Source organism: Bombina bombina, chromosome 2, assembly GCF_027579735.1.
Source record: "Bombina bombina isolate aBomBom1 chromosome 2, aBomBom1.pri, whole genome shotgun sequence".
Lineage (NCBI taxonomy): Eukaryota > Metazoa > Chordata > Amphibia > Anura > Bombinatoridae > Bombina > Bombina bombina.
Genome location: NC_069500.1, coordinates 1,013,223,689 through 1,013,239,169, shown reverse-complemented (window position 1 = coordinate 1,013,239,169; position 15,481 = coordinate 1,013,223,689). Strand labels below are relative to the sequence as shown.

At 38.5% G+C, this 15,481-nt stretch overlaps 1 protein-coding gene across 1 annotated transcript in view; it reads left to right on the top strand.

Annotated features, from left to right (window-relative positions):
- SEC24D (SEC24 homolog D, COPII coat complex component) overlaps positions 1-14,846 on the top strand; it is a 196,443-nt gene extending 181,597 nt beyond the window's left edge. Inside the window, exons 20-23 of the mRNA XM_053703594.1 lie at positions 85-264; positions 2,466-2,657; positions 2,957-3,046; positions 12,885-14,846. Of these exons, the coding sequence (XP_053559569.1) occupies positions 85-264; positions 2,466-2,657; positions 2,957-3,046; positions 12,885-13,025 (603 nt within the window). The 3' untranslated portion in view covers positions 13,026-14,846. The remainder of the gene's footprint in view (positions 1-84; positions 265-2,465; positions 2,658-2,956; positions 3,047-12,884) is intronic.
- Positions 14,847-15,481: the final 635 nt, after the last annotated feature.

Here is a 15,481-nt window from a genome sequence, read left to right as displayed (position 1 = left end):
AAGATATTCAGCAATATGTAAACACTATGGTTTTCTGATGGTGGGTGTTAGTAATTAAACTTTTTTTGCCTTTTTTTCTTCCAGCTCATCCTCCCAGACTCAATGAAAGTGCTCCCTGTATACATGAACTGTTTGTTAAAAAATGAGGTTCTGGTGGGAAGCTCAGATGTTCCAACAGATGAGCGAGCATTTCAAAGACAACTGGTTATGTCTATGGATGTTGCCAGTTCACAGCTGTTCTTCTACCCACTACTTCTGCCAATTGTAAGTGAACACAGGAGGCATTCACCGGAAAATAGCTAGTTCACAAGAATGATACGGATCCCATGGCTGTAATTATTAGGATCTAGATACAGAATACATAGGAAACAGCTCTAAAATGATTTAGACAAAACGTTTAGCATTGTTTGCACATAGCTATTTTAATGTCAATAGTGTTATCTGTGCTTACAACATTTCATTATGTTGCAGAGAAAAAATAGGACCAGTTTTAAAATGATAAATACTGAGAAAGATGTCCTTGGCTCAAAATTGCTGCAATATGGTTATCAGGGAAGCAGTTGATAAATGGAAACACTTCTCAAGAGGAATAGAGGCATCAATTACACTAAGAGAGTTTATACATGACAATGGTAGTTATTGATACAATCATTTTAAAGGGAATTTAAATGAATTGTATTTGTCATACAATAAAAATGTATTTTCTTAGATAGGCAGCATTAAAAGTTCATGAAACACTAAGGCCTAGATTGCGAGTGCAGTGCTGTTGATAGTGCAGGGTGTGCTATCTATATTGCGGCCCTACACTAAGACTTGTGCACAATCTGGTTTTACAAGTGCACGGTAAAATAGTTTACCAGAGAATTTTAGTGCAGCCCACCCTATAGTTTCAATGGATAGCACAGCCACGCTAACATTGCTCACATTACTCATGTTGCAAGTGGTGAGTAATGTGTTGAGCTCGAGCATAACACATAATAGCGCTGAAAAAGTTAACATTTCTGGGGACCTGATGTAAAGTGTTAGGGTTAAAATAAAAGTATATCAAAACATAGTCACAGTCAAACACCTTGTCATATACCATCCCTGAGCTGTGTAGTGCACCCCTTAGAAATCTGAAAGATGAGAGATTTAGAGCGGTTGCGCTATCTAATCTCCTAATGTTAGCGTGATAAGGCTTTCACTTGGGCTCTAACATTTTACTTTCAACTTGTAATATGGGAGTAAAAATGGGAGTGGTATAGATTGCGTTCTAGTGATGTTAGTGCCTCCTAGTTCTACCATTTTTATGCTCCACTTGTAATCTAGGCCTAAATACATTTTATAACCATAATATTGACGTTATTACTTGCCTCCCTCTAGTCATGGGTCCTGCCATGTTGAAATCTAGTTTTCATTGCATTTCAGTGCTGACGTAATTGCACATGTGCAGCAACTCTCCTTCAGATATCTGCAGTGTAACCTAGGTTCCAAAATGGTGGCACCCATAATTAGAGTGGGTGCATGAAATATATTTAGGGCCATATTATAAATGGGGCACTAATAAGTGCTTATTACGCTAGAAGTAAACCTTTTGCACACTTTGGGTTGCGCTCGTTTTATGAGTTGAAAGTAAAAAGTTATCTCTCTTGCGCTAACCCGACACACGCAAAATGTCAAACTTAGAATATTGCATGCGCGATAACCTATTCAACCATATAAGTCAATGGAGAAAAAAAGGTGGGGAAAAAACCTAATACCCCACTCTCACGCTAACCCAAATGCATATTCTCAAGTGCTCTAACCCAACATGAATATATGCATATTTCACATTCCAATGTTCTTCACATAGCAGAATATGTCTTTAGACATTTATATGTATGTATGTCTATGTGAAAGATCTTTTGCCTGTCTTTCTTTTTTTTCTAGCACCTGAGACCTCATATCGTATAACTTTTTTGTGATAATATTTTTTTTTTTTTTAAATAATTTTTAAGTGTACTTTGTGTAATGCATTTGTGATGTGTTTTGTGGTACTTTTTGGTTTCATGAAACAGTTAATGAGAGCTCTAAGGATGCGCTAACACAACGAGCAGTAACTTCAATTGCGCTCAATCGATCGTGTTTACTTTCAACTTGTAATATGAGCGCAATTTAACTTAGGCGCAAAAACCCAAAATAGCTTGTGCATAAACATTTGTGCTCTACTCTTAATCTGGTTCTTAGTGTTTATTGTCCCTTTAGAATTTAAAAAATACAATAGCAAAAATACATTTATTCCTATTTTATATATAAATTTAACTCTCTTTCATAATAACTCTTTACCATAATAAATACAATTATGAAAGCTTAATGGTAAGGATGTACAATACAGGTATATATTATACTGATATGTTACACAAATAAAGGGAGTTGTCTAAGTTGTGCTATTGGTAACTTTGGTGTATTGGAAATGGTATAAACGTTCTGTTTTACATTTTTTATAGCACTCAGTGGATCCAAAGAGTGAATCCTTGCCAGCTGCTGTACGCTGTTCTGAAGAACGTTTATCCGAAGGGGGAATATTCTTATTGGTCAATGGTATTCAGATGTTCCTGTGGTTGGGAGTAAGTTCTCCTCCAGAGTTCATCCAAGGAATTTTTAATGTGCCTTCATTTGCACACATCACGCCAGAAGCCGTAAGTAGTTTTATAAAGTCTGTATACCTAATTACCTATATAATAGTTATCCACATGATCATATATAACATAATACATATATCTAGAAATGTTATTTTATTATAATGTTTTTCAAAATTAGCAGTAGGCAGTATAATCTTGCTTTGCACAAAAGTGATATGTTTTAAAAGAATAATATTGAATCTGGACAAGAGAAAAAATAAAAATAACTGTGCAATAAACATCTTTGACTTTTATTTATTTATTTATTTGTAAGACACCCTTTCATATTGTAAACATGTTTTTTTTTAATTTTGCAGACATTACTTCCTGAAGTTGACAGCCCACATTCTACAAAATTAAGGTCACTTATTGAAGTTATCCAGAAGAAATGTCCTTACTCTATGAAGGTAGTTATTTTTCATATCAGACATGCAATTAAAGGGTTGGGGTATTAAACCAAGCTATAGATTATGTGTAACTTGCAGTGTATATGGTATAATAAAATATCAAAATACTCTTTTATACTCTATGGAAACATGTCCATTCATAAGCCAGTTTGATGGAATATCAATTCATTTCTTATATACATTGCATTTGTTGAAATAAAGCATCAGCATGAAAATCCCTGGGTAATTGGAGGCTACCAATACATGGTGGTAGTACACTGGGCTGCAAATTCTTTAAGAACCGGCCTTTTAGCCATACATATACCTAGCCAACACACAAAGCACTTCTATCCCTATATTTCTTTGTTCTTTATGTGAATCCACTGTATATTATATCTTGCCTGGTTAAGGACCATCTAGCTGTATACACTCTAGGCTTTAAAGGGACACTGTACCCAAACATTTTCTTTCATGATTCAGATTGAGCATGACATTTTAAGCAACTTTCTAATTTACTCCTATTATCACATTTTCTTCATTCTCTTGGTATCTTTATTTAAAAAGCAAGAATGTAAGTTTAGATGCCGTCCCATTTTTGGTGAACAACCTGGGTTCTCCTTGCTGATTGGTGGATAAATTCATCCACCAATAAAAAATTGCTGTCCAGAGTACTGAACCCAAAAAAAGCATAGATGCCTTCTTTTTCAAATAAAGATAGCAAGAGAACAAAGAAAAATTGATAATAGGAGTAAATTAGAAAGTTGCTTAAAATTGCATGCTCTTTCTGAATTAAAAAACAAAAATTTTGGGGGCGGAGCCAACAGCCGCACATAACAGACGTACTTTCATTGAGCTCCTGCTATATCAGCTCTCAAATTTGTCAAATTTGTCACTTATTCACTGAAAAGTCTGCCTGTGGATTAATAGAATCAAGGAGGAGACACCCTGCACCCCTTGTGCTATTTGGTCGTTTTGGGGTTAAGCCGCAAGATTTACAGAGTGATCTGTGCACCGGACCAGGCTCCACTGCTGCGGAGGCCATCAGCTACTGTGCTCACGCTTGACCTGTATTTACCTCCACAGCGCTAACTTGTGCTGCTCTTAGCTCCGGAGGGTCGGGGATCCGCTCCGGAGCCCAACAACTTAACCATAACATTGAGAGAGCTCCTAACTACCGGCTATTTTCTACGCGGCAGGGCAGAGGACATTCCGGTCAGCAGAACCCGCCACAATAAAAGTGAGTACTGTTTGGGGAACACTGCTTGTCATTTACATAACCCCTAGACACCATCACTCACCAGACCTCAGGATCAGAGACAGTGAAGCGTGGGTTACCTGCTCCATTAGCCCCGGGGGCTTGAGGCTGTGGCGGGAAAACCGCCATCTTTTAGACTTCAGCAGAAACTACGCACTAACCTATACAGGGACCTTTGATGGGAACTGTTTAAGCCCTGTACAGATAATAAGAGACCAAGGCTAAATATTTACAGAAGTACAGCCTATTTGCATTTCTCCTATAATACAACGTCAGTTGTTACAGCTTTGCTGCCACGTGGGTTTTCTGCCCTCAGCACTGATATCGCTAACTTAGCATAAATATCTGTTAAACAACTGTACAATACCCACACATTGAATCTGTTCCCCCTCAATCCTCCTTGAATTTGAAACTAGTCACTGTGGTAACCTGGATGATATATGCAATACCCCTGAGCTGCTTTTTTTTTTTTTTAAAGGGGAAGTTAAGAGGAGAAGGGGAGGAAAAGAGCTAAAGAAAGAGAAGTAGCACAAGTTTAATTATACTGCAGAAAATCCATCTACCAGTTTTTGCTGGACTACAACCTTTATATTTAATATAATATGCCTGAATATTGATGAAACCCTTTGTGCATTAATAGCAACTCTGTAACAGGGAAAACAAGGCACACCTACAAAGACTCATCTTACATTTTAAACATCTACCTGAAGTGAACACACTCTCCCCCCTTTCCTGCTGTACCTAGTTTCAGCAGGTCATACCCACATTCCTTACCCGACTTGGTCCAGTAGTGACAAATCCCCTGGAGAGTGTGCCTATAGTTCTTTCCCCCTGTAATAATCCTGATATGGCTGGCTAGGCGACCCCGCCAGATGAGGGGGGACTAGGGGACACCTGTATAAATTCACCCTCAATTGTGCTACACTTAAGAGAGACTTTGCTTCAATCTGAAGGGAGGGAGAGAGAGGGGAAGGAGAAAGGGAAAGGAAGAAAAAATTGCTCTCACCTTACTGTGTGAAACACACGTGAACATTTCAACTTGTGCTAGGTGTATAACACCTCTCTACCTAACTACTAGGGATGTCTCATTCACAGAGAAAGAAGACTGGAAACAAGACTAATTCTGGAATTAAGCGGACAGTAGTGGATCACTTTGGTGCTTCAGGTGACGCTGGCCATGCTTCATTAATGTCGATGGGGGAACCTGGTTCTTCTCCTCCTTCTAGCCCAGAGTCGTCATCCCTGTCTATGGCGGCCATTCACAACCTACAAACTGGGGATCAATCTCAAACATCTCCAACTTTCATACTTCAATCTTTGAAAACCTTGCTTGATGAGCATCATGCTTCTTTCTCAGAACAGCTGACATCCACTATTGCCGATCTTAAGAAAGATTTACACTCTACTACTGAAAGACTGGATACGGTTGAGAGAAAGCAAGAAGATCTTGCTGTGGAACAATCTAATTTGCTTGGCTATACACAAATTTTGGCGGGCAATATTGCTGAATTAGAAGATAAGATGGCTGATCTAGAAAATAGATCTCGCAGGAACAATCTGCGTATCAGAGGCATATCGGAAGACATTACCAACTCTGAGCTTATGCCGTTTTTACTGGAATACTTTACCCTGCTAGCCAAACCTCAATCTTCTACAGAAAATATGGTTGACAGGGCACATAGATCTCTGAGACCTAGGGGCCTCCCCTCTGAACAGTCGAGAGATGTAATTGTAAGATTGCATTTTTATACATACAAAGAACGCTTACAAAGAGCTGCCTTTCGAAACCCAGAGTTACCTGAAAAATTTGCCAATGTTAAGGTATTTGCAGATCTCTCTCCAAGAACTCTTCAACAAAGGAAAACTTTCATTGAAATAACAAAATACCTCCGCCAAAATAACATCAGATACAGGTGGGGGTTTCCCACGAAGCTACATGTCACCAGAAATGACCGCACCTTCACTATCACCTCTGTCCCCCAGGGTCTGGCCTTACTCAGATCTTGGGACCGGGATGCTGTTGCTGGGGGGACAGATGAGGATGTGACACAGAAGGATGTAGGAAATCAACCTCCACCTCACTCCCGTGACTTGCCAATTTCATCTTCTGTCCTGACATCTCGGACTCCACTGAGGCCCTCTGCAACATCTTGGAATCCTATGCCTCAACGCAAGAAACGAGACCTTGAACCTTCTCTTTTGGAGGATAATACCTGAAAGACTGTCTGATGTGATGATCGTATTTGGTAAAGTAATGTAATAGAGACATTGGTTAAGAAGGACTAAATGTTCTGAAAACTTAGTTTAACAAGTTGATTTGTTTCTCAAAATGTTTCTAGAATTGTTATGCATAAGCTTATATTTACAATGTGTTCTCTCTTTTCTTTTTTCCTTTTTTTCTTTTTCTTTTAAGAGGGCAGGAGATGTTTTCTGTTGCCCCCTTACAAATTACACTGATATGCATATTGAGATTGTTGTCTTGTATCATGTTTTATTTTTAGGAGCAATGATTAGATTAGTACCTAACTCAATGATATTCTGCTATGACTAGTAACATATGACTTTACTCTCTAAACATAGGCTGGTGATGGTCTTGTGTGATGGTCTTAGATGGAGAGACTGGGGGTGTGATTGTGTGTGTGACTGTGGGTAAGGGAGGGGGGTTTATGGGGTGAGGGTTTTTTTTTTTTTTTTTTTTTTTTTCTCTGCCTGAGGCCATACTTGTATTGCCTAAGATAATATACAGCCTATGTTTCTCTACATATTGCACACGAATATGATTGTTTTGTTATTATTCTTGATAAAGTAAGGTCTATTGTTATTCCAATAATGCTCCAAAATGTTTATTATGTGTTGCAACTATTTACAGTTTACCTATATTCACTTGTGGGACAGGTGTTCTGGTGTCCCCTCCTCGGTCCCCCCTTCTCTTTATTGTTTTTTTTTTGTCTGCTTTCCCTACATTGCCATTTGAACTTGCTACTATTCTATACACAAGTGCCCTGTTTTTCAGGAGAAAAGAGAACATACTAAGCTAGGGGTTTAGCTTACCATATTGAACCTGCTGTATTGTACAATTTAAGAAAAGATAATTGTTTCTATATGTTGTGAATCTCTTTGTTCTCCTCTTGTGTGACCTTCCCTCCTTTGGAGCGTAGCAGGCCCCCCCCCTCCCCCCACCCCGTCTTCGCAGTGTTTTCTCATTGTCAGTTTTCACATAAAGATGAGATTTTAAACTATCGCATTGGGTTTACTATATTGAACCAATTAAAATAAACATATCTCATCCCCCCTTTTGGCTTATCTTTCATCAAATCCTCATTCATTCAATTACTTAACATCCTACTTCACACCTCATCCCCTTCCCCATTTGACCTTCATTAAACCTTCATCCATTTATCTAACCACCTAACCTCTTCCCCCCTGGCCATATATCCAAACATTCATATGGTTCCCTCACTCCTTCTTGTTTATCAGCTATTTGATTACCAGCCACTCGCATACCTATATATTTCATTCCTTGGCCATTCACTCTACATTCATACATTTCCGCCCCTCCTACCCCTGACCTCTTCCCTGCTTATCCTTCATCAAAATATTTACACTCAGTAATTATAGTTCTCTGGTAAATTTGTGTACCAGAGACTGTTAGCACGGTTAATCCTTGAATATACCGCAAAACTAATTACTTTCCTCAAACCCTCCCCTTCCCTCCCTCCCCTTTCCCCCCCCCCCCTTTTTTTTTTTTTTTTTTTTTCCTCACGATGTCTATTGTATGTGTCTCACAAAACGTTAGGGGACTTAATTCCCCCACCAAGAGAAGCTTATTATTTCGCTCTTTAAAATACCTTAAAGCAAAAATTGTCTTTCTGCAGGAGACCCATTGGCGGGTTGGGGAACAGATTCCTATTCGTTCTCCCTACTTTCCGGTTGTAGAGACAGCCTCCTTTGTCAAAAAATCTAGAGGCACCGCTATATTAGTTCATAGAGATGTCACCTATGAAAAACTGTATGTGGACGCTGACCCCCAGGGGAGATTTCTTATCTTGGTCTGTAAGTTGGAGGGTAACACCTACACATTAGCTTCTTATTATGGCCCGAATTCTTCTCAAATTAGACATCTTAAGAAATTTTTATCCCGCTTAGACAAAGTAAAGAGAGGCCTTTTGTTACTTGCTGGGGATTTCAACATGGTTATAGACCCGGCAATGGACAAAAGAGTATCTCACGGTAGGCCTATAGACAAGACTACTATGGACACATCCCAAAAATTCTTTACCCTTTTGACCCAGGCTAACCTTTTTGATGTGGATATCCACCGATAGAGACTACACTTATTATTCCCCAGTTCATGATTCTTATTCTAGAATTGACTTTTTTTTCAGCAACCCCTGGCTTTTGGATAGGATAGGAGGGTCATCCATCGGAGAGGTTACTTGGTCTGATCATAACCCAGTGTCTGTATGTCTAAATGGAGTGACCGACCTGTCCCCTAGACCTCCTTGGCGACTAATTGATTCACTACTTTCAGTTCCGGGACAGATCGAGAAATTTGAAGTTGAGATTACTTCATTTCTTGAGCTAAATGACACAGGAGATGTTGACAATTTCCTTCTATGGGGAGCCCTTAAAGCATATCTGCGGGGTTTATTCATTAAACTCCAGGCTCAAACTCGACGGGAATCTTCGATATCTTTGGCCCAACTACATAGGGAGCTCAGGTCCTTGACAAACCTGCACAAGCTAAATCTAGACCCCACTCTTTTACCAAGAATCTCTTCAGTGCAACAACATCTTAGAACACTAGAAAACCAGAGAGTCCAGAATAGATTACGGGAAAACAAGAAACTATTCTATCTTAAGGGGAATAAACCTGACTACTTATTAGCGAGGAAGTTGCATGAGAGAACGGCTCAGGACAGAATTCCTTATCTAATTACTGGCAATAGTAAACTAACTAACCCTAATGATATAGGGAGGGAATTTGCCAGATATTATGCAAACCTATATAATCTGCAAACCTTGGGGGGTCAAGTACCCCCTAGGGTTGAAGATATTAGATTGTTCTTATCTAATCTATCTCTGCCCACACTTTCCGAGGAACATGTGGCTACCTTAGAAGCTCCAATGTCCAGCGAGGAAGTTAAAGATGCCATTTTCTCTCTCAAGCCTCGGAAATCCCCTGGCCCGGATGGGTATTCCGACTTATTTTACAAAACTTTTAGTGCTAGCTTAACTCCTCTCCTCGCACGGGTGTTTAACTCAGCAGAACAATTGGGCTACTTTCCAAACGAATTCCTCCAGGCGTCTATTGTAACTCTACCTAAGCCTGGGAAATCTTCGGACGCTTGTCCCAACTTTAGACCGATCTCCCTTCTAAATCTAGATGCAAAGTTATACGCCAAGATTCTGGCTAAGCGCTTAAATAAGATAATCCCATGTCTAGTAACCCCTGATCAGGTGGGATTCACTTTAGGGCGACAAAGCCCTGATAATACTAGAAGATTACTAAATATATTTTTTGAAGCGGGTCGGCTCGGTCTCTCATGCGCTGCAGTGTCGCTTGATGCCGAGAAAGCGTTTGACCGAGTCGACTGGCTATATATGAGAGAGGTACTCCTGCATCTTGGATTCACATCTTCTATCTGCACTAAAGTTTTTGCGTTATATTCTAACCCTTCTGCCCGAGTGCGAGGATTAGGGTTTTTGTCTCCTGAATTTAAAATTACAAACGGAACCCGGCAAGGGTGTCCGTTATCCCCCCTGCTCTTCGCTCTTATGATGGAACCGCTCGCGGAAGCCGTTAGGAGGTCCGATGGGATAAAGGGGATTACACTGCATGAAACTAACCAAAAGGTAGTTTTGTTCGCGGATGACTTAACTGTTTTGGTCACCGATCCGTTGGAATCTCTACCAAGCTTATTTAATTTACTAGAAACCTTTTCGAAAATAAGTATGTACAAACTTAATTACTCTAAAACTGAAGCATTCACTTTAAATATCTCCAATTTAGATTTTCAGGCATTAAAGCGACAGTTCCCTTTTGTTTGGTCCTCTACACGGCTTAAACATTTGGGGGTGTATTTATCGCACAACATCTCTACTATTATATCATCTAATTTTAACCCCCTATTGGGTAAGTTCAAAGAATACTTTGTGAAATGGGATTCACCCAATATCTCCTGGTGGGGCAGGATAGCTGCTATCAAAATGAACCTTCTGCCAAAGCTGACATATCTCTTCCGGTGCCTTCCTCTCCCTATTCCTAAGAGTATAATTTCTCAGTTTCAGAGACTGTGCAACAATTTCATTTGGAAAAGGAAACGTCCTAGAGTCGCGATGAAAATTATGTCATATCCAATACTAGCAGGTGGAGCGGCAGCCCCCAATATAGCGGTCTATCATGAGGCATCCAGGTTGGCCCATATCACAGCCTGGGGTTTAGAGCCCCCTGAAAGTAGGTGGGCGGAAATTGAACAGGCGTCCCTACCAAAGGGACTCAGTCTGCGAGATCTAATCTGGATCCCAAGACATTCCAGGAAACCAGAGTTAAGCTTGAATTACATCATAGCTTCTAACCTAAAGTTTTGGGACAGAATTCATCATAAGAGTGGAATTGCTCCACACCCCTCTCCGGCCCACTCTATCACAGGCTTACTGGGTGCTTTAGCAGATCCACATCCTTTAGAGTGGAGAGCGCTTGAGATTCAGTCTGTAAGAGATTTGTTCTCAGATGAGGGCTTGATCCCGGTTACCCTCTTCCAAAATAAATTCTCTCCTTCGCCCCTGATGAGCTTTGAGTTTTTTCGATTGAGAAATTTCTTGCGTTCTTGGGGCTTCACTTCAGGACCCCTAAGATCCCGTACTCTGTGGGAAAAGCTTTGGGATGCAAGATACCTTGCTCCAAGAGTGTTCTCTCTTGCTTACTCTGCTCTGATACAGGCACCCACGTACAACAAGTCTTTTTATATCTCACATTGGGAGGGTGCTCTACATTTTAATGCCCCTGAAGAGGCATGGAGGTCTGCAGCCTTACTAACTAAAAGTACGGTTCATAGTACTACCTATTTCGAACTCTACTTTAAGATCTTGACACAATGGCATTATACCCCTCTACGCTTATTCCAGATTTCCAAAACAAACTCCCCTATGTGTTGGAGGGGATGTGGCAAAGTAGGGTCGCCGGCCCATATGTGGTGGGAGTGTTCCAGGATCCAGAGAATCTGGACTAGGGCATTCTACTTTTGCACCAAGCTAGGCTTAGTAGATTCTAACCGGCCGGCAGCAGCGCTATTCCATTTATTCACTGACAAGATGCCTCGACATTTAAAATTACTGTGTGTATATATTTTCATGTCTGTTAAATTAAATATCGCTAAGGCATGGCTCCAATCTAAGGGCCCAAGATGGAGTCAGATTAAGTCCACGATGGCACATATTGAAACCATGGAATGCGCTGTTTTTGCAGCTAATAATAAAATCACGATCCACTGTTTATGCTGGGAAGCCTGGCGACAAAGCCTAGTAGGGGAGGTCATTACATGCTAGAAATATCTTCTACCTCATATGTTGAGATCATTAGTGATATCACTTTTGAGGGGTGAATGCCGATCGCCGGTGGGTTCTCCTGCAGGGACTAAATATTATAGCATCTTTTGGACTTAGTAGTGGGAAGTCATAAATTTTTTTTTTATTTATTTTTTTTTTATTTATTTTTTTTCTTTCCCCCCCTCCTCCTTCCTTTCCTCCCCTCCTTACTTTTCTTGTACTATATGCTATTTATCTGTTGAGTTGCTCTATTTCTCGCCTGATATTCATTAATAACTCGACAATCTATGTCTTTCTCATATATTATTGTTTTTCCTTTTGAATGTTGATAGACCGTTGTGTTATAAAACAAAAAATATGTGAGGTTTGTTTAACCTTGGTACCCTTCATATGACATACTATTGTTATTCTTATTCATTTGATGTTAATGATCACTGATTAATATGCTGTACTCATGCTTCTGCATGACGCTACGTATTGCTGTTATGTAACAGTTTCAACTGCATATTTATATGTATGTCTTTTTTTTTTCCCCTGCAAAACCTCAATAAAAATTATTTAAAAAAAAAAAAAAAAAAATTTTTGGGTTCAGTGTCCCTTTAAGAACAGTATTAGTGATTGTAAGTTCCCACGGGAACAGGGCTCCCAATTCCCCTTGAATTTGTTTGTTAAATTTTGTCTGGTGTCTCATATTGTACTGTCCTTACCCGTGGACAGCGCTGCAGAATCTGTTGGCACTTTATAAATAAAGAATAATAAGAATAACTAGTGTATATGCAAATCTATCTCTCTGTGTTGTTATTTGCCACCCCTACAGCCCTCTGAACCAGTCAGAGAGTCTGTAACAAAGGCAAGTCAATGATTTAAACAAAACAAATCATTAGTCTTTTATGTGAAAAATAGCCGTCCTTAAAGGGTCAAGATTTTAATTTGATTAAATTTCTGAAGTTTTCCATTATCCCTCCGTGTGAAATAACTTTGCAGCATCATAGAAAAGGTTGGAAACCCTATTATAAAAACAGTGTTAATGATTTTTTTTTCTTCTTTGTCTTACAGCTTATCATAGTCAAGCAGCGGGACAAACCTGAAATGTCTTTCCGACAGCTACTTGTAGAGGATAAAGGTCTTTTAGGAGGCGCTTCATACATGGATTTCCTCTGCTGTATTCATAAAGAGATTCGTCAGCTCCTCACATAAAACAATGTGCTGACCAGTCCCTGTAAATGTCCATACACATATCAGAATATTGCAAACTCGTATTAGCCAAAAACAAGCTTAGATAAGCTTTAATTTACAAACCTTTTCCTAGACCATATATTTACCCTAGAACATTTCTGCTCAGGTACATATTTTACAACACATAAACTGTGTTTATTTACAGCAGAACACTTGTTTTTTTAATAACTGTGTTTTAATGTCAATATTATATGTAAAATTGCTTTAAAAACAGAGCCAGAGTGTTTTCTATGCAAATGAAAATTCTTTACTATTATTATTAGAATCCTCTATATTCTGCAAAATGAATAACACAAAGACACAAATCAATCAGCAACAAGCAGTTTTTTTTCTGTTTATGAAAAAAAATGGATTTGTTAAAAAATGTTTTTCTTTTAATGATAAAATCATGATGTTGATTATAGACACTATTATTTTGAACAAAATAGATTTATCTTAATTTATAAGTGGTATCCTGAAATTCCAAATACAATGTATAGTTTGTAATGCAGGAAATTAAAGGGAGAGTGTACTATGATTTTACTTTAGTCTTCATAATGTTTCATTTTACCTGCGGGAGTGTATTAAATTGTTTACAGATAGCTCTTTTACCTTTATTTTACAATTTGAAATAACATTTTTTACCATCTATACAGAATAATTCAATACTTAAGTACTGGTTACAGAAAAGCTATGTAAAAGAATGTTAGAAAAACACACTTCCAGTGGGGGGTGAGACAGAGAGGTACTAAAATGTTCATTTTCAATTTTTTCCCTCTAAGGGGCCTATTTAACAAAGGCCTGTCGGACCTGATCCGACAGTGCGGATCAGGTCTGACAGACCTCGCTGAATGCGGAGAGCAGTATGCTCTCCGTATTCAGCATTGCAACAGCAGCTCTTGTGAGCTGCTGGTGCAATGCTGTCCCCTTCAGATTCGCGACCAATCGCCAGCAGTGGGTTGTCAATCAAACCGATCGTACTCGATTGGGTTGAATTGCAGCGATGTCTGTCCGCCTGCTCAGAGCAGGCGGACAGGTTATGGAGCAGCGGTCTTTAGACCGCTGCTTCCTAACTGGTATTTCTGGTGAGCCTGCAGTCTCGCCAGAAACACAGGACTTCAAGCTCCATCCGGAGCTTGATAAATGGGCCCCTAAGTATTATTGGTCTCCCTGTGTAAAGAAAGATAAGGAGGATTTTGTGTAAATGTAAAAATAAAATAAGCTGATGAGGTCTACTCTCCTTGCAAGCTCAGCCCATTTCATTGGGTTGTGTTTTCAATTAGCAGAGATAGTTATTTCATATATACCAATATACCTAAAGTAGCAATTTCCCATACAGTTTAAACTCTGTAGCTGATATAACAAGTTCTAAACACATTAATGGGAAACCAATTTTACAATACACTGTCCCTTTAACTTTTGCTACATTAAGTGAAGTGTTTCATATATACCTGTATATTTTTTCCTTTGTCTCTTATAATGATCGAGTTAACACTTATATTCAATAGATCATTCTAAAAGATGGGGTTGTCACATTATGTACACTTTATTAGTGTCATAGTGTTTACAAAATTGCTTCTCAAAATAATATATATAAAACTTTTGCACAATACAACCAGATACAGTGATACAATGTGTATCCAATTCATCACTGATATGCCCAAGTCCTATGTATTTATTAAATAATTGTTAAAAGAGTAAATATGTCTTCACTAACGTAGTGAACTTCATATCATAACTTCTTGCTTTTATGATGAACAGTGATTGATTTGTAAAATAAACATTTGGGCTTTCCAAAAATGATTTGAGTTGTTGCATTTCTCTTTGTCTGTAAATGTTTTTTGTTTTTTTTTTTTCTTAGCATAAAAACATTTTTATGATATTTATTTATTTTATTTGCAGAAATTCAAATATAGTTCTTCTAAACATTACATACACTGCTGCATGTACTTTTATGCAGTAGTGATTATATTATGCAAATAATATCTAGAAAACTACGCTGTGTTATGACATTTCATCATTTAAATCCGATTTGTAGACACAACTTTATTTGTGATATGTCAGTAATGGGGAACTTAGAATCAGAGGCATCAAGAACCATTTCCCATTAAAAGAATAATATTTTCATAAAGAATTATTTACATTAGTGGTTGATAGATAATAGTCTAAATAAATACAAATATGATGATTTATTTTTTATTTATGAATTTTCAAAAATCTGTATTTTCTTTCAAAATAATTTATACTTAAAGGGACATGAAACCCAAAATGTTTCTGTCATGATTTAGATAGAGCACACAATTTAAAAAAACACAAACAACTTTCCAGTGTAATCCTTTTACCTAATTTGATTCGTTCTCTTGGTACCCTTTGTTGAAAAGCATATCTAGATAGGCTCATGAGCTGGGAGCTAGCTACTAATTGGTGGCTGTACATAC